The sequence below is a fragment of the Adiantum capillus-veneris genome, chromosome 12 (genome assembly GCF_014529385.1).
Source record: "Adiantum capillus-veneris isolate H3 chromosome 12, ASM1452938v2, whole genome shotgun sequence".
NCBI lineage: Eukaryota > Viridiplantae > Streptophyta > Polypodiopsida > Polypodiales > Pteridaceae > Adiantum > Adiantum capillus-veneris.
In genome coordinates, this window is record NC_140942.1 from 31,567,743 (window position 1) to 31,581,847 (window position 14,105).

The window sequence follows — 14,105 nt, forward strand, 5'->3', positions numbered from 1 at the left end:
TTTGGAATTTGTATTTTTTAGCTATACTTGTATCTCAAAAATACAAGTCGTGCAGTTTCACAATGGGCCAGCCCGTGTGAGAGTAGTGGTGTAATTAGTAAATTTAGTGGCGTCCGTTTGAATTGAGCGCTTTTTGCTAGCACTTGGGCTCTCTCTCTCCCCCCTCAGACTCGTAGCAGAGATGCTCTCTCTCTCTCTCTCTCAGCATTGTAGCAAAGCTACTATCGTGTGAGTTCTCCCACCATGAGGACCCCAAAGGCCAAGGGAGCTGCTGCCAGCAGAGCGTCACCTTCAACATGCAAACAGAAAGGGAAGGCCAAGGAGGGAATGCCCACCCATGGGAGAAACAACAGCAAAGGTTCTTCCACCCCCACCTCTCAACAGACAGAGCCGGAGAACAAAAGCAGTCCCAACACAAGGGCTAGTGCAAAACAGTTCAAGGATTTTGAAATCAACTCCGAACGGACCTCACACCGTGTCGATGAGGATGAATCAAAATCTGCCAACAAGTCAAGACGTGGTAAGCTATTCATTGGAATCAGGCTTGTGTTAATTAGATGGTGTAAAATTTTGAATTTAAATGTTCATTGTAAAATTTGATACCTTGGAGCATCGCATTTGTAATCCATATGCATACGAGAGAAAAATTAGAAAATTGACTTGGACCATGCTAATTATCTAGCTTGCTCTATAGTATTAAGTGTATTTTTCTAGGATATTCTAGAAAAGTGGTTGTGGAGCTTCAATGTTTGTGGATAGAAAGGTTTAGCTGAGACAATGTACATGATTCTATAGTTTCCCTGCTTTATGTTAGAGCTTTGTATATCATATGCTAAGGATTAAAACTGAAGTTATTGCAGACTATTGTTGAAGTTTCGTGGAAATAGAGTATGGATAAATCATATTGTAAACACATTAGTTATTAGTTATTAAATGTACAGTAACAAATGTGGTACTTTGGATTTATTTCATAATAATTTCTGATTTGTTTGACATTTCAGGTAAGAATAAAATGGAGGAGTACCCTCAAAAAACCAGGTTCTGTTATACAGCAGAGGACTTGCATGAGGAGTATGGCCTTAGTCTAGAAGGCAAACTCCCTAAGGACCTGACTGATGAGGACTTGCCATCCGAGCAGTATCTGTTTTCAAGTACAAGCTCCAAAAGAACAACAAAATTTATTTAAATCATTTGTAGCCACATCTGGTGGATGACTACAGATTTCTATTCTCCAAAGTTTATCAGGGACCCCCTTCATGCGGTGAACTGACCACCAAATTTGCTAAGTGTTATGCGTTCGAGAAATGTGATGCAGCGAGAAAAGACCCAACAGGGCATAGAATAGCATGGGCCCAGTTTGGGGAAGGAGTGTTGCAGATGATATCATTTAGGACTGGCGGTCTTGAGCGTAAAGTTGAGACATGGAGGAAGCAAAATGCTTCCTCCCCTGGAACTATCCCGCAGTCAGTTAAGAAGGCCCGCAGGACTCAAAGTGGCAGCAACATCTGCACAGAACCAGAGCAAGGTGTCAGAGGGGCAGTGGCTTACTACCTACCTAACTTAGAGGCATTGCTCCAAAGACTCCAAAAGCAGGTGTCACATCCAGGGTCATCAAAAGTAACAGACCTGAAGACCTCTATTCAAGCAAACAAGGACCAGCTAACTGGTATATGAGGGTAAAGAGGGAGTGGCGAAAAGTTTGATGGAGGATATTGATACCCTGGAGGCGTGCATCGGTGTGCTGCGGCAGCAAATACCTATCCCTGATGAAGAGATCAGAGAGGCGGAGGCTGAGCTGGGATCAAGTCGGTGCTTGTAATGACGGCACGGGGTTTCCGAAAATATCATGAAGCTCCAAGCTGAGGTTGAACAGCAGGAGGTATTGTATTTATGGCTTATTGCATTGTGTATGACTGTTGAAAGTTTTTATTCTGCACAAGGTTTGGTGATTTGGCATGTTTAACTTCTTGACTGGTTTATTTGCTGACATTTTTATGGGTTTTAGTACTATCTTGGACTGGTTTGGTACTCTCTCTAACTGTTTTGGTACTTTTATTTAACACTAAGGGCAGTGCTAGAAATTTCCTTAGTACTTTATGCTGCTGCTTCATTTCATTTGGTACTCATTTGGACTACTTGGTACTATATTGGTACTTCCTTGTTTCTAATTTTTGAGTCTTACACTGTACTATTTGTTTTGTTTTGGATTCTATAATGGCACAATCCATGGTACTTTTGGTGCTTTTCTAATCATTTGGTCTTTTTCAATTCTATTTTGGGACTACTATGGTACATGCTTCTTAGTGCTTTGGTATCTTCTTTAAATGTCTTGGTACTTTCCAGTTTTTTTTTGAAAGTGGTTTGCTTATTTTTGGACTGTTTTGGTACTTTTTAAACTGATTTGGGTATTTAATCGAACACTAACTGCTATGTTCGTACTTCCCTTGGAACCTTTTGGTGCTTAGTTATTTTAATTGGTTCTCTCTTCGATCATTCTGGTATTGGCTTAAGAATTTTTGGTACTCATATAGTTTACAGATATTGTCATGGGTACTATGTGGCACAATCTTTGGTACTCTGGGTGCTTTTCTGTTCATTGGGTACTCTTGATACTTATTTTGGAACTTTCTAGTTACAGTCTTATACTGTAATAATGAGTGTGACTTGGGTACTTTTGGTGCTTGATATTGCTTTGGTACTCTTGAAACATTTGGTACTTCAACCTATTTTGGTACTTTTGGTACTTGTAACCTTTTGTGCTTCTTTATTTTATTTGGTTCTCTCTTTGACCCTTTTGGTACTGCCTTGAGAATTTTTGGTACTCATATAGTCTACAGATTTTCCTTGGGTGCTATGTGGCACAATTTTTGGTACTTTGGGTGCTTATCTGTTCATTGGGTAGTCTGATAACTTATTTTGGTACTTTCTAGTTACAGTTTTATACTGTAATGGTGAGTATGACTTGGGTACTTTTGGTGCTTGATACTCTTTTGGTACTGTTGAAACATTTGGTACTTCAACCTATTTTGGTACTTTCCTTGTAACCTTTTTAACCTATCTTTATAATACCTAAGTTAAAGGTCAAGAGGAATTAAGCATGCAAGAAAGCCCAAACACACTACACACAATGCTTCATAATATCGGATTAAGAGCTTAAGATAACTCCTAAAAATTAGGCAAGTATCCCATGGCATTAAAGTAAGATCGCTAAGGCTTTAGCTTGGTGAAACTAGCTCAATTGTGATCTGTGATTAATAAACCTAGACAAGGGACTATGAGGTCAAACTATATTGAATCTAAGACAGAACACTAAGCAAACATGTTAAACACTTTGTCACAGATCGTTCTTAAAGCAAGCAAGCATGAATGCTTAAAAAAGATAAGGCAATAAACATGGACAAGAAACACCGCTTTTGTGATGGCAACAATCTTGAAATGCATCCAAGAGCGCACATTACAACAATGACTTCAAGATGATAAAAAGTAGAGTTCAAATGCAACAGCTCGTACCTGCACAACCAACTAACAAAACACCATATCTACACGAGGCACATCAGTGGGAAAATACCAAAATTCCAAGGAAAACACAACCAAAATCAAATTTGAGATCCCTAACCTATCTATTTGGCACATCACCATCGAATCAAGGAAAGAGGATATTATAGAGACCAGGTGGCATTCCTAAGGCTAAGCCCCTATCCTCATTATCTAGATAAACAAATTAATTCTCACTGAGGCCGTAGGCTTCCTCCATCCCCTCTACGGATTCATCATCATCGTCTTGTGCACAGATGTTAATCAAGAACTTCACTATCCGTGGGTACTCATCTTGTGCAAAAGAATAGGCATGTGCTATTGGAAAAACATTCACTACTGGGTAGGGATCACTTGTAGTCCATAGACGTAACAACCATTCTAACTCCTCAAAATTTTTCTCACATGCAAGTCTCTCTACCAAATCCCATTCACAAGAAAGTATAGGGTAGCAGATGTGAAACACTTGAGAAAAATAAAAAGAGTACCTTTCATAAAAATAAGAAGTGCATGGCTCTCGCGAACTACCCATATTTGGGAACACAGATAGATTTTGCTAGGTCTCTAAAAACATAACGATTGTTTCCTTGTGCTTGATGTGACATGGTGATTTTCGGGCTATGGGTCAGATTGTGTATGCCTCACTCTCATTGCTAGATTGCTCAAGCTCATTTACTAGTTTTTGGTTTTCTGGTTAGAGAGAGTATAAGACTATATATATACATTCCCGCAAATGTGGAGGTGAAGAGTTAGGGAAAGGAGGTTGAGAGGGTAGTCATCGAAAAGTACATGAGAGGACGTATTCCCCCCTTCCTTAGGTAGATCATATCTTTGGAAAAGATGTGGTCACCCTTTGAAACCATTCATTCCAATTGGCCATTATAGGTATGTGCTTTGGCCAATAGCTTTCCATCACCCTAGATGCTTCATCAAGTTTCAAAGGTGTTAAGATACTATCCCATGAACGAACTTGAAACGATTGTTTAGGTGACACATTTACAATGGGAGATGTAGATACTTGTGTATTTTCATGGGTACTGACCGTTGTAGGTGAAGGTTGTCTTAGAGGCTTCCACGTCAATGGATGGATTGCATGAGGAGCTAGAAGCTCCATGTGACTTCCCCCTTCTTGAGCTAGATGGAATAGATCTGTCATGTAGGCTGTAACGCCGGTGACGGCATGACGATCAGTGACCGAGTCATGGCCACTATGCCACAGCTGCAGTCGTTTGGGGTTCAGTGGGAGAGGAAGCCTGTGTCGGAGTGCACGAGCGGCCGGGCTAGTGTGGACGACAGGTCACACACACTTATAGCCCGGGAATGGGGAGGAGCTCCCCATTCTCCTCTATGGCTGGGTGGTGAGCAAGGGTCGCCCCCCTCCGTTGCTGATGCTCGTAATGGCGTTATAGTGATTTAATATTGGTATCGTGTTGGTTCCAGACCAGGCGCGTGAAGCAGACCCGGTGGACCTTAGCTTGGATAAGTGATTAACTTTTAATTATTTTTTTGAGTGGAGATGGGATAATTGAGTAATCTTGTGGCCGTGAGCTTTTACACAATGAATAGGGAAAGAAGAAGCACTCTCTCAAGAGCGCACACACACACACTCTCATATCTCTCACACACCTACAAGCCTGAATTGAAGATTGAGAGAAGGAAGCCAGCCATTGATATCGAAGCTTACAAGGGATTAAGTCAAAGCAAGGAAGGAGAATAGCAACAGAAAGGATTTGAAAAGGGAATTGAAGAAAGTTTGAGGAAGGCTTGGAAGAAGCCCTGAGAGCAAGCTTGAAGTAGCTTGAAGAGCCGAAGGCTTGAAGGAGGAGCTTGCAACAGCCATTGAAGCTTGGAGGCAACAACACCATTGAAGCTTGGAAGCAGCAAGGGGAGCAAGCTGTGAAGAAGGAGGAGAAAGGAGGAGAAGAGGGGGTGGAAGAAAGCTTGAAGGCTTGAAGGCGGGAAGAGTTGAAGGAGAAGCCAAGGCTGAAGGAGGAGCCAAGGCTTGGAAGAAAGCTTGAAGGATTGAAGGAGGGAAGAGTTGAAGGAGGAGCCAAGGAGCAAAATCTGCAACAGAGGCGCCGATGGCCGCCGCCGCTCCGCCGGTCCCGCCACCTGCCGCCTTTCCTCCACAGCGCCTGTGGTCATCTATCTCGATAACTTGCCACGCTCTCCTTTCGAACTCCACAGTGAAATTACTTTTTTTGCTACAAGAGGTGCGCACATGAACTACTTTGAAAGCCGCAGCGGGTCATAAATCTGACGTGGCATGAAAGTTGCAGCCGCTGCGTCTTTTGCGTCAAAGTAGGGGCAGCCCACGTAGTTAACCGTTGCGTTTACAGGTATTGTGGACACTTTTTGGTTTCGCCAACTCCCGAGCGACATCACGGCGGTCTCCTCCAACTGCAGCGCCATTACAGGCGACTATATGCAGCAACCTTGCCTGCAAGCGCCACCTGCCCTCATGCAAAAACTAATGCAAAAGGTTTGACCAGCTTCAACCCATCTACCCAACGACCCCCACCTTCACCATGCATGGGCATCGCGCACCTGCAGCCTAACCCACCACCTGTTGCCTTGGCTCTGCGGCTTAAGAAAGTACTTAAAAAGCCAAGAGTACACTATTAAAATGCCCAGCCCTGCGCGTTTTTCTAAGACGCTAAGTGAGCTACCGAGGAAACCTCCAAGCAACCAACTGAAAACGCCTGCACACTAAGGTATTATTTCCCTATGCTCTCTCTCTCATTCACTCTCGCTCTCTCTGTCATGGTAGGGAATCGAAGGCGCATACCAGATTGGTACCTTAGCCACTTTGCCTTTGAGCTCACTGCTTGGTGTGTTAAATTAGGAAAACCTTTCTCGCCTTTTACCTAATGCTGCTTATGGTGATGCTAGCAGAGATAAAGAATGGAGCAGCAATGCCCTCATTTTCGACCGAGTTGTCCACTTTTGAGTGCATTCACGACATATCGGCCTCCATGTTCCATCCACCGGCACCAACCACCTCCTCCAATTCAGCCACAAGCTGCCCACGGAGCCGGTCCCCTCTCCTCCACCACATGGTGGATTCCATCAACTTCTACAAGCCGGCGACTACATTATGCATGATCATGTCAATGTGCAACAGCCTCATCCTTCAGGGCTCCACTACATGCTGCCAAACCCTACAAATTACAATAGAATGGTAGGCATGCCTGCACCCAGATCCATGCCGGTGTTCCTACCGAGCATTCCGCGACTTGAACATTCAATGCCTCTAAGTCTCGATGGCTCTGTGCCCTCGAATCCTTCTCTCCTACCTGCCATGGAGGAGAACATTCCTCTACTGGAGTTTCCAACCATCGAGGCACCCTCTCAGCAAGGAACTGAAGTCAGCTCAATCACAAATGATTTGTCTTCAACAGTGGTGGTGCAAAGAGACCCAAAGAGCAAGGCTAAGAAGCCTTCAAGCTCAAAGAAAGGTTTCGAGTGGTCAACGACAAAGGTTGTGTGCTTGATCACCTTCTTCCAAGAGAAGTGGACAAGCCTAGGCAAAGGAAACTTCAAGCAGAAGCATTGGTCTGACCTCGCGCAGCAGATGAACTTGAAGTTTTTGTCCACCTACACGGCCCAACAATGCAAGAATAAATGGGATTCTGGTGGTAGGACTTTCGACTCCGTTCGGGGCCAGAGATGCAAGAAGAGACATCATCTATCCGAAGCCGGCTCCTCCTTGGGAGTTGAGCTGAAGGCAAGGGTCTCCAGTTTTGCAGAAACCATGAAGGAGGTAGAGCTCTGCAGGATTGAGGCCAAAGTGCGTCGAATTGATGCAGATGAAAGGCATGTAGAGAAAGCTCTCAAGATTCAAGTACAGATTGCACGCATTTTGGCAGGTGGACGAGATGCTTGATATCAGATGACATCTTGTAAGGTCATCTCTTCATGTAATCAAGCAATAAAATAAAGCAATACCAATGTCTTTTTTTAAAAACTGTTAGTGCGATTACTGCCTTGGGGAGTTTGTGAGAAAAAGAGTTTTACATAAACTATCTTTTGACATCAAAGAGAGTTAGCAATCAATACTCAGAAAGATAGTGTGTTGTGTTGTTAATGAGTGAAAGAGTCAATGTAGTGCATATGTGAAAGACATTGTTAGGGAGATAGAGGTATATAGTTAATGAGTGAGGTAGACAATTAGTGTGTTAGTGAGTAAGCAAGATGCACTGTCAGTTAAATAGCCAGAGTTACAATGTTGGTGTTGGTGAGATATAGATAGAGAGTTGATGGGGGAGAGATATTGCGATATACAGTTAATGTATTATGATATATATATATATATATATATATATATATATATATATATATATATATACATACATACATATATATATATATATATATATATATATATATATATATATATAAATATATATAGAGAGAGAGAGTTAATGAGTGAGAGATACATAATAAGTACGATTTCACCTTTCTCTGAGATATGGAGTTAGAGCGACATAAAGGCAGTGACTTACAGACACATTTGACAATCAATATAGAGTTAGTGCAATAGTGAGTTAGTACGTTAGTGCATAAGCGAGACACTGTTAGCAAGTTGCAGTGTCGGTTAGATAGCACGAGTTACAATGTCAGTGTTAGGGAGATAGAGGTATATAGTTAATGAGTGAGATAGAGAGTTAGTGCGTTAGTGAGTAAGCAAGGTGCAGTGTCGGTTAAATAGCCAGAGTTACAATGTTGGTGTTTGCGAGATATAGATATAGAGTTGATGGGGGAGAGATATTGCAATATACACTTAGTGTATTATGATATATATATATATATATATATATATATATATAGAGAGAGAGAGAGAGAGAGAGAGAGAGAGAGAGAGAGAGAGAGAGAGAGAGAGAGAGAGAGAGTTAATGAGTGAGAGATACATAATAAGTGAAATTTCACCTTTCTCTGAGATATGGAATTAGAGCAACATAAAGGCAGTGACTTACAGACACATTAAACAATCAATATAGAGTTAGTGCGATAGTGAGTTAGTATGTTAGTGCATAAGTGAGAGACACTGTTAGCAAGTTATAGTGTTGGTTAGATAGCGTGAGTTATAATGTTAGTGTAGGGAGATAGAGGTATATAGTTAACGAGTGAGATATAGAGTTAATGCGTTAGTGAGTTAGCAAGTTGCAGTGTAGGTTAAATAGCCAGAGTTACAATGTTAGTGTTAGTGAGATATAGATATAGAGTTAATGAGTGAGATAGATCGTGAGTTAGTGCGTTAGTGAGTTAGCAAGTTGCAGTGTAGTTTTGATAGCAAGAGTTACAAAGTTAGTGTGAGTGAGATATAGATATAGAGTTAGTGAGATTTTGCGATATACAGATAGTAAACTATAGAAATATAGTAAGTGCAATATTGAGTTAGGGAGACGAAGAGTCAATGAGCGACATAGCGAGTTAGCAATCCAGACTCACAAAGTCAGTGCAATGTAGTTGCCAAGTTATACGCAGACAATTAGCTTTAGAGATAGGTGGTTAGAGATGGAGTGCATCCAATAACACTTACGAGTTACAAAGATAGAATGAGTCAGAGCTAAACACAGAAACTTAGAAAGAACTAGAAAACATGCTTTAGTGCAAGAATGATTCCTAAAATATCCAAACAGAAGGCATTGTGGTCAATCTCTTCTAGCATTGGGATTTGCTAATTGATAACGAGCAACCCAATCCCTATATAGAATGTTGTGCATTCTTTGGCCTAGAATACGCTCTCTCCTAGCACTTCTTGGGGCGGGCATAAGATTGGGATGGGGATCAAATTGGTCTTCTCTATCCATTTCATGCACACCATGCTCTGCCAGAAAATTATGCAACACACAACAGGCAATGACATATGACGGAGCTCGCCTAAGGTCCATAGGCATATTTTGCAAAATTCGCCACCTGTTCTTCACGATGCCAAAGACATTTTCTATTGTAACTCGTCCTCTGGAAATGTGTCGATTAGATTCATCCCAGGGTCCCTGACTAGGAGCATTGCCCTCTGCAAAAGGCGTGACCATCATAGATGAAGAACCATAGCCTTTATCTACGAGGAGGTATGGTTGAATGTGTAATCGCTCCAACGTAATTACTGGAGTAGGGAGTACTTGGCGGGATTGCATGCGCTTGTACAAAGCAGAGCTCTTCCAGTGTGCAGCGTCATTAGTGCCGCCAGGCGCGCTCACACACACATTCCACAACTTCTTATGCATGTCACACACTGCTTGCAACAAAATGGAGTGGAAATGGTGTCTACACCAATATTGTGCTGGAGTGTCACGCCGCCTTGGTCGCCTAGCTAACCTTATGTGAATGCCATCTATCGCGCCACATACATTTGGCAACATAGTGATGGCCGAGAAATCATCTATAATATGATCAAGTTGTTCACTGAATGGAACAACGATATATAGTGGACGTAATCGTGTGGCAAGGAGTTCCACCACAATGTTGCAATACTTGCGTACAGTGGATTCACCAACACCAAAAGTGTCACTAATATGAGTGGTGGAATCATTGTGGGCAAGCCTAAGTAAGGTAAAGCTTAGAGCTTGTTCGGGGTCAATCGGAGGACGTATAAAATTATCTCTATCGGTCGACGGAAGAAAAGGCACAATAGCTTGTAAAAGAATTTGAAAGACTAGCTCAGGCATGCGGTACCTTTTCATGAAGAGGTCGTCCGTGTAATCCTCGTCGCGAAGCTAGACCTGCCTTTGAACTTGGGACCAAAAAGCATGCTGACATGGGAAGATCCACCATTCGCGAATGCCAGCTAATGCCTCAAGGTGTTCGTGGAAAATAGTCGGCGACGACATGAACAGGAAGATGACGAGCACAATAAAAAACATTTGTACTCCGACACTTGGAGCAGCATCCGAACCTACGCTTGCCGTCTCGGCAGTAATCCAATAGAATACAATCAAGGGATTCGTTGTACTCGACCAGAGAGCAACAAAATCTGTCTATGATAGTGAAAAAAATGCAGACCTTCCACTGCATGCAATTGTTGATTCTGAAAAAAATATTATTAGCAGCTGACGTTGAACTTGCTACTGGCAGAGCGGAGCTTGTAGAGCTCTGTGTAATTTCACCAAACGACTAGCTAGCTTAGCGTGTATCTTGTGTCTTGAACTTGCAGCACTGTACATGTAGTATAAACTAAAGTGTTGTAGGTGCAGCTTATTCAAATGAGGTGTGTATTGTCACCCTCACACAACATGTCGTCGAGATGTGTATTGTCTCTCTGTGACAGTCGCAGGATGTGTGCAGTGACAATCAAGTTTGAATAACGTGGAGGGCGGTGTGGGTTTGCACAGGCAAAGAGGCATAGAGAGGAGGGACGGCTGCAGGGCGGCGTCTCCGCCAGGGCAGTGTGGGTTATTGGCGCCTCCATATGCGCTGCCAATTAAGAATTTCTTGCTTTTTTTGTTCTCATGTGCGAAATCGGGCTCTTGCGGCGTTGACCTAAAAGCTGGAAAAGGTCAACCACGCAGTCGATGGGCCACATGCGTGCAACCTTACATTAAGGCTATCCTCAAAAATCAATGTTTAACCTTAAGGGTTTCTTCCCAGCGAAAATTTTTGGCTCTTTTGGTAGTGTTTTCTCGCAGAGAAACGACACGAGTAAGGGCTCCACATAAAAGATTGCAACAAGGGGATTTTTACAAGACCATCCCGCAACGGACTTATTAGAAGCACTGAACTTCCCGAGCTTCTGGCATCGGATTTGTGCCGCCACCAAACCCTCCCACAGTGTATTTTCGCAACGAGCTCGATCGGTTTCTTCAATTTTCTCGATAGAGGGAGGTGACTACACACTCTTAACCTTGCTCCTGTTTTAGCGTTTGTACAAGTTTTCCGTTATTTTTATTTTTGCACTTGTTGTTAAAAATTAAAAAATGTTACTAGGCATAGTGTGTCACTGCCTCCGAGTATTTCATTAGGCTTTCTGGCTTGTTTTCCTCGATGGTGGGTTTTACCCCGACCAAATTGTCGGACTGTATGCTCCTGACCAGAAGCGCGCTCGCTTGTCATCGTGCGTGACCTACTAGCACCCTCCTCGTCCTTAGACCCTAGCCTTGGGCTCGACGAGCCTGTAGCAATCGCGATGCCTGATGACCTTGATCTAGCCGACGTGCCAGAGGACATGAACACCGATGAACTCGAGGGAGCCGAGGAGGACCTTCTAGAGTTCGGTGACGCGATGATTATGACCTAGCCGACCTTACTGACGTCCTGACAGAGACAGAGCTCTCTAACGGGATGTTTAAATACTTAAGTGCCTATTTGACCAACTTAGGGAAGGTCCATACCAACTTAGTAAGGATGTTACAACGGCTAGATGCGCTGACGGCCGCTTCGGTTGGTACGGCCGTTCCTCGTAGGAGACGGGCACCAACGGCAAGGGTGAGCATATCCTCATCCGTAGTGACAAGTATGCAGGCCGATGCGTCTGCAAAGCCGTCCGTAGAGACAAGCTTGTCCTTGCTAAAGGACTTAAAGCCGCCCAATTTTGGTGGTGAGGAAAGAGAAAGGAACAAAGACTCGATCGTGGTCAGACTTGCATGCGCTACATTGAAGGACACGCCGCGTTCACCCCATAGAGGCTAGCATGTCTTTGTCTGGCAAGGCGTATAAGTGGTGAATGAGTCTCACAACTCACCCGGCCACTTGGACGGAGTTTGAATCAATGTTTTGCAAAGAATTCTTGCCAGCAAATGAGGCGGAGAGGAGCTCGGAGTTATGGGACAAGTGTTCTATAGCGAACAAGTCCGTGACTCGATACATCTCAAATTATCGGGAAATTATACTCAAGTTAAAGGGAATCGATGCATTCCAAACTTTTAGAGGCTTCAAGAGAGAGGCCTCACAAATGATTACTTTGGTATGTAGAGCCCTTGTAGCCTAAAGACGTTTCTGAAGCGATTCAGTATGCGTAGATATATGATGACATCAAGCACTGTGTGGTGCGGATGGCACGGGGTAGGGCAGAGGGTAAGGAAAAAAGGCGATCGGGCCGAGTTCCCGTAGTGAGAGACAAGGGAACAGGACGGAGCAGGGTAGCGAGGGTGGCCATTGGTCTAAAAAACCATGGCCATTCAAAAAGAAAAGAGCGTCAAAAATTAATAAAAAGGAGCAGTATGATAAAGCGCAAAAGGAAAATGGCTGCTTTGGTTGTAACAAGGTAGGGCACATGAAGGCCGAGTGTCCAAAAAAAGCTAGCACAAGTGGCAGCAAGCCCAAGAGAGATGGAAAATCCTCTAGGCAGTTGCACAAGGTGTAGAAGCTTCTTCTTAGTTCCGTAGAGTTGAGAGAGGTGGCCATGTGTCATTGTGACAAACGTCAAGTTTGTTTAGTGATACCGACGATGTGGCAATCGAGCATAGGTCCCCACGACATGGTGCGTATGCATGGCACTATTGGTGGCAGTAGAGTCACTATTTTTATAGACGATGGGGCTAGTCACAACTTCTTGGACTACTCATTAGTAAAGAATTAGGTTTGACTCTGAGACGCAGAGCGATCATGAGTATATAGTTGGCCTAGCCAACGGTTATGATAAGATGGTATGGAATACCGAGTCTTGGGAGTTCCTTTGACTATCCAGGACTATCAGACTCCACTGGATTTTTAGGTAATACACTTGGCTAAAGCGGACGTATATCTAAGCAGGGAATGGCTAATTGGCTTGGGGCCCTAGCCTAGCTCGGAGCTATCTAACTTTTGAGCATGAGGACAGAGTGATCACCTTGTAGGGTGATTGTAGTGTCCCCACTGCTCCTCTTATCTCTAGCATGGAGCTTTGTCGTGCAATTTGCAGAGGCACTATAACAGAGGTATATGCTTGTTACCCTCTTCTAAAGTTTGTTTTCATAGATGAAACTAATCAAAATGTTTCCTTAGTTAAAACTGTAAGTGATGTTTGCGTAGACAAATAAGATAAAAAAGATAGCCTTGGACAAGACTCACTATTTGAAAACCCTGATTGGCATGCATGGGATTCAAAAAAGAAAAAATCCAAGGTAAGTGAGAAACTTAAGAAAAAGTACGTAGATGCTTTGAAGAATTTATTAGAGGAATTTCAAGATGTATTTCTTGATGAATTACCTGATGGTTTGCCACGAAGTGGACCACGGCATCGAAGTTATGGCAGGGTCTAAACCCATAAGCAATCCCGCTTATAGACTTAGCCAATTGCGAGGCATAGGAAGTGGAAAAACAACTAAAGAAATATTTGGACAAGGGCTTTATCATATCTCATTCAAGTCCATGGGCATCACTCATTCTTTTGGTAAAGAAGAAAGATGGATCTATGTGCATTTGCATAGATTATAGAGCTCTTAATCAGATAACGATTAAGAATAAATACCCAATACCACGTATGGACGAACTATTTGATCAACTCTTTGGGTCTAAAGTTTTTTCAAAGATTAACCTTAGATCAGGGTATGATCGAGTTAGAATCAAATTAGAGGATGTTGCAAAGACAATTCACTAAGAACCCGGTTTGGCATTTTGAGTTTTTGGTTATGCCGTTTGGGCTAACCAATGCT

General features: G+C 43.0%; 1 protein-coding gene and 1 pseudogene across 1 annotated transcript; one reads left to right on the forward strand and one right to left on the reverse strand.

Moving 5' to 3' along the window:
• The first annotated feature begins 4,896 nt into the window (after window positions 1-4,896).
• LOC147445524 (uncharacterized) lies at window positions 4,897-7,536 on the forward strand. The gene is made up of 2 exons (XM_086525025.1): window positions 4,897-6,248; window positions 6,430-7,536. Exon 2 carries the CDS (start codon window positions 6,632-6,634, stop codon window positions 7,418-7,420), a length of 789 nt encoding a protein of 262 aa, XP_086381151.1. The 5' UTR covers window positions 4,897-6,248; window positions 6,430-6,631; the 3' UTR covers window positions 7,421-7,536.
• Window positions 7,537-9,188: 1,652 nt separating this feature from the next.
• Window positions 9,189-10,400, reverse strand: LOC147445525 (uncharacterized; annotated as a pseudogene).
• Between the last annotated feature and the right edge of the window lie 3,705 nt (window positions 10,401-14,105).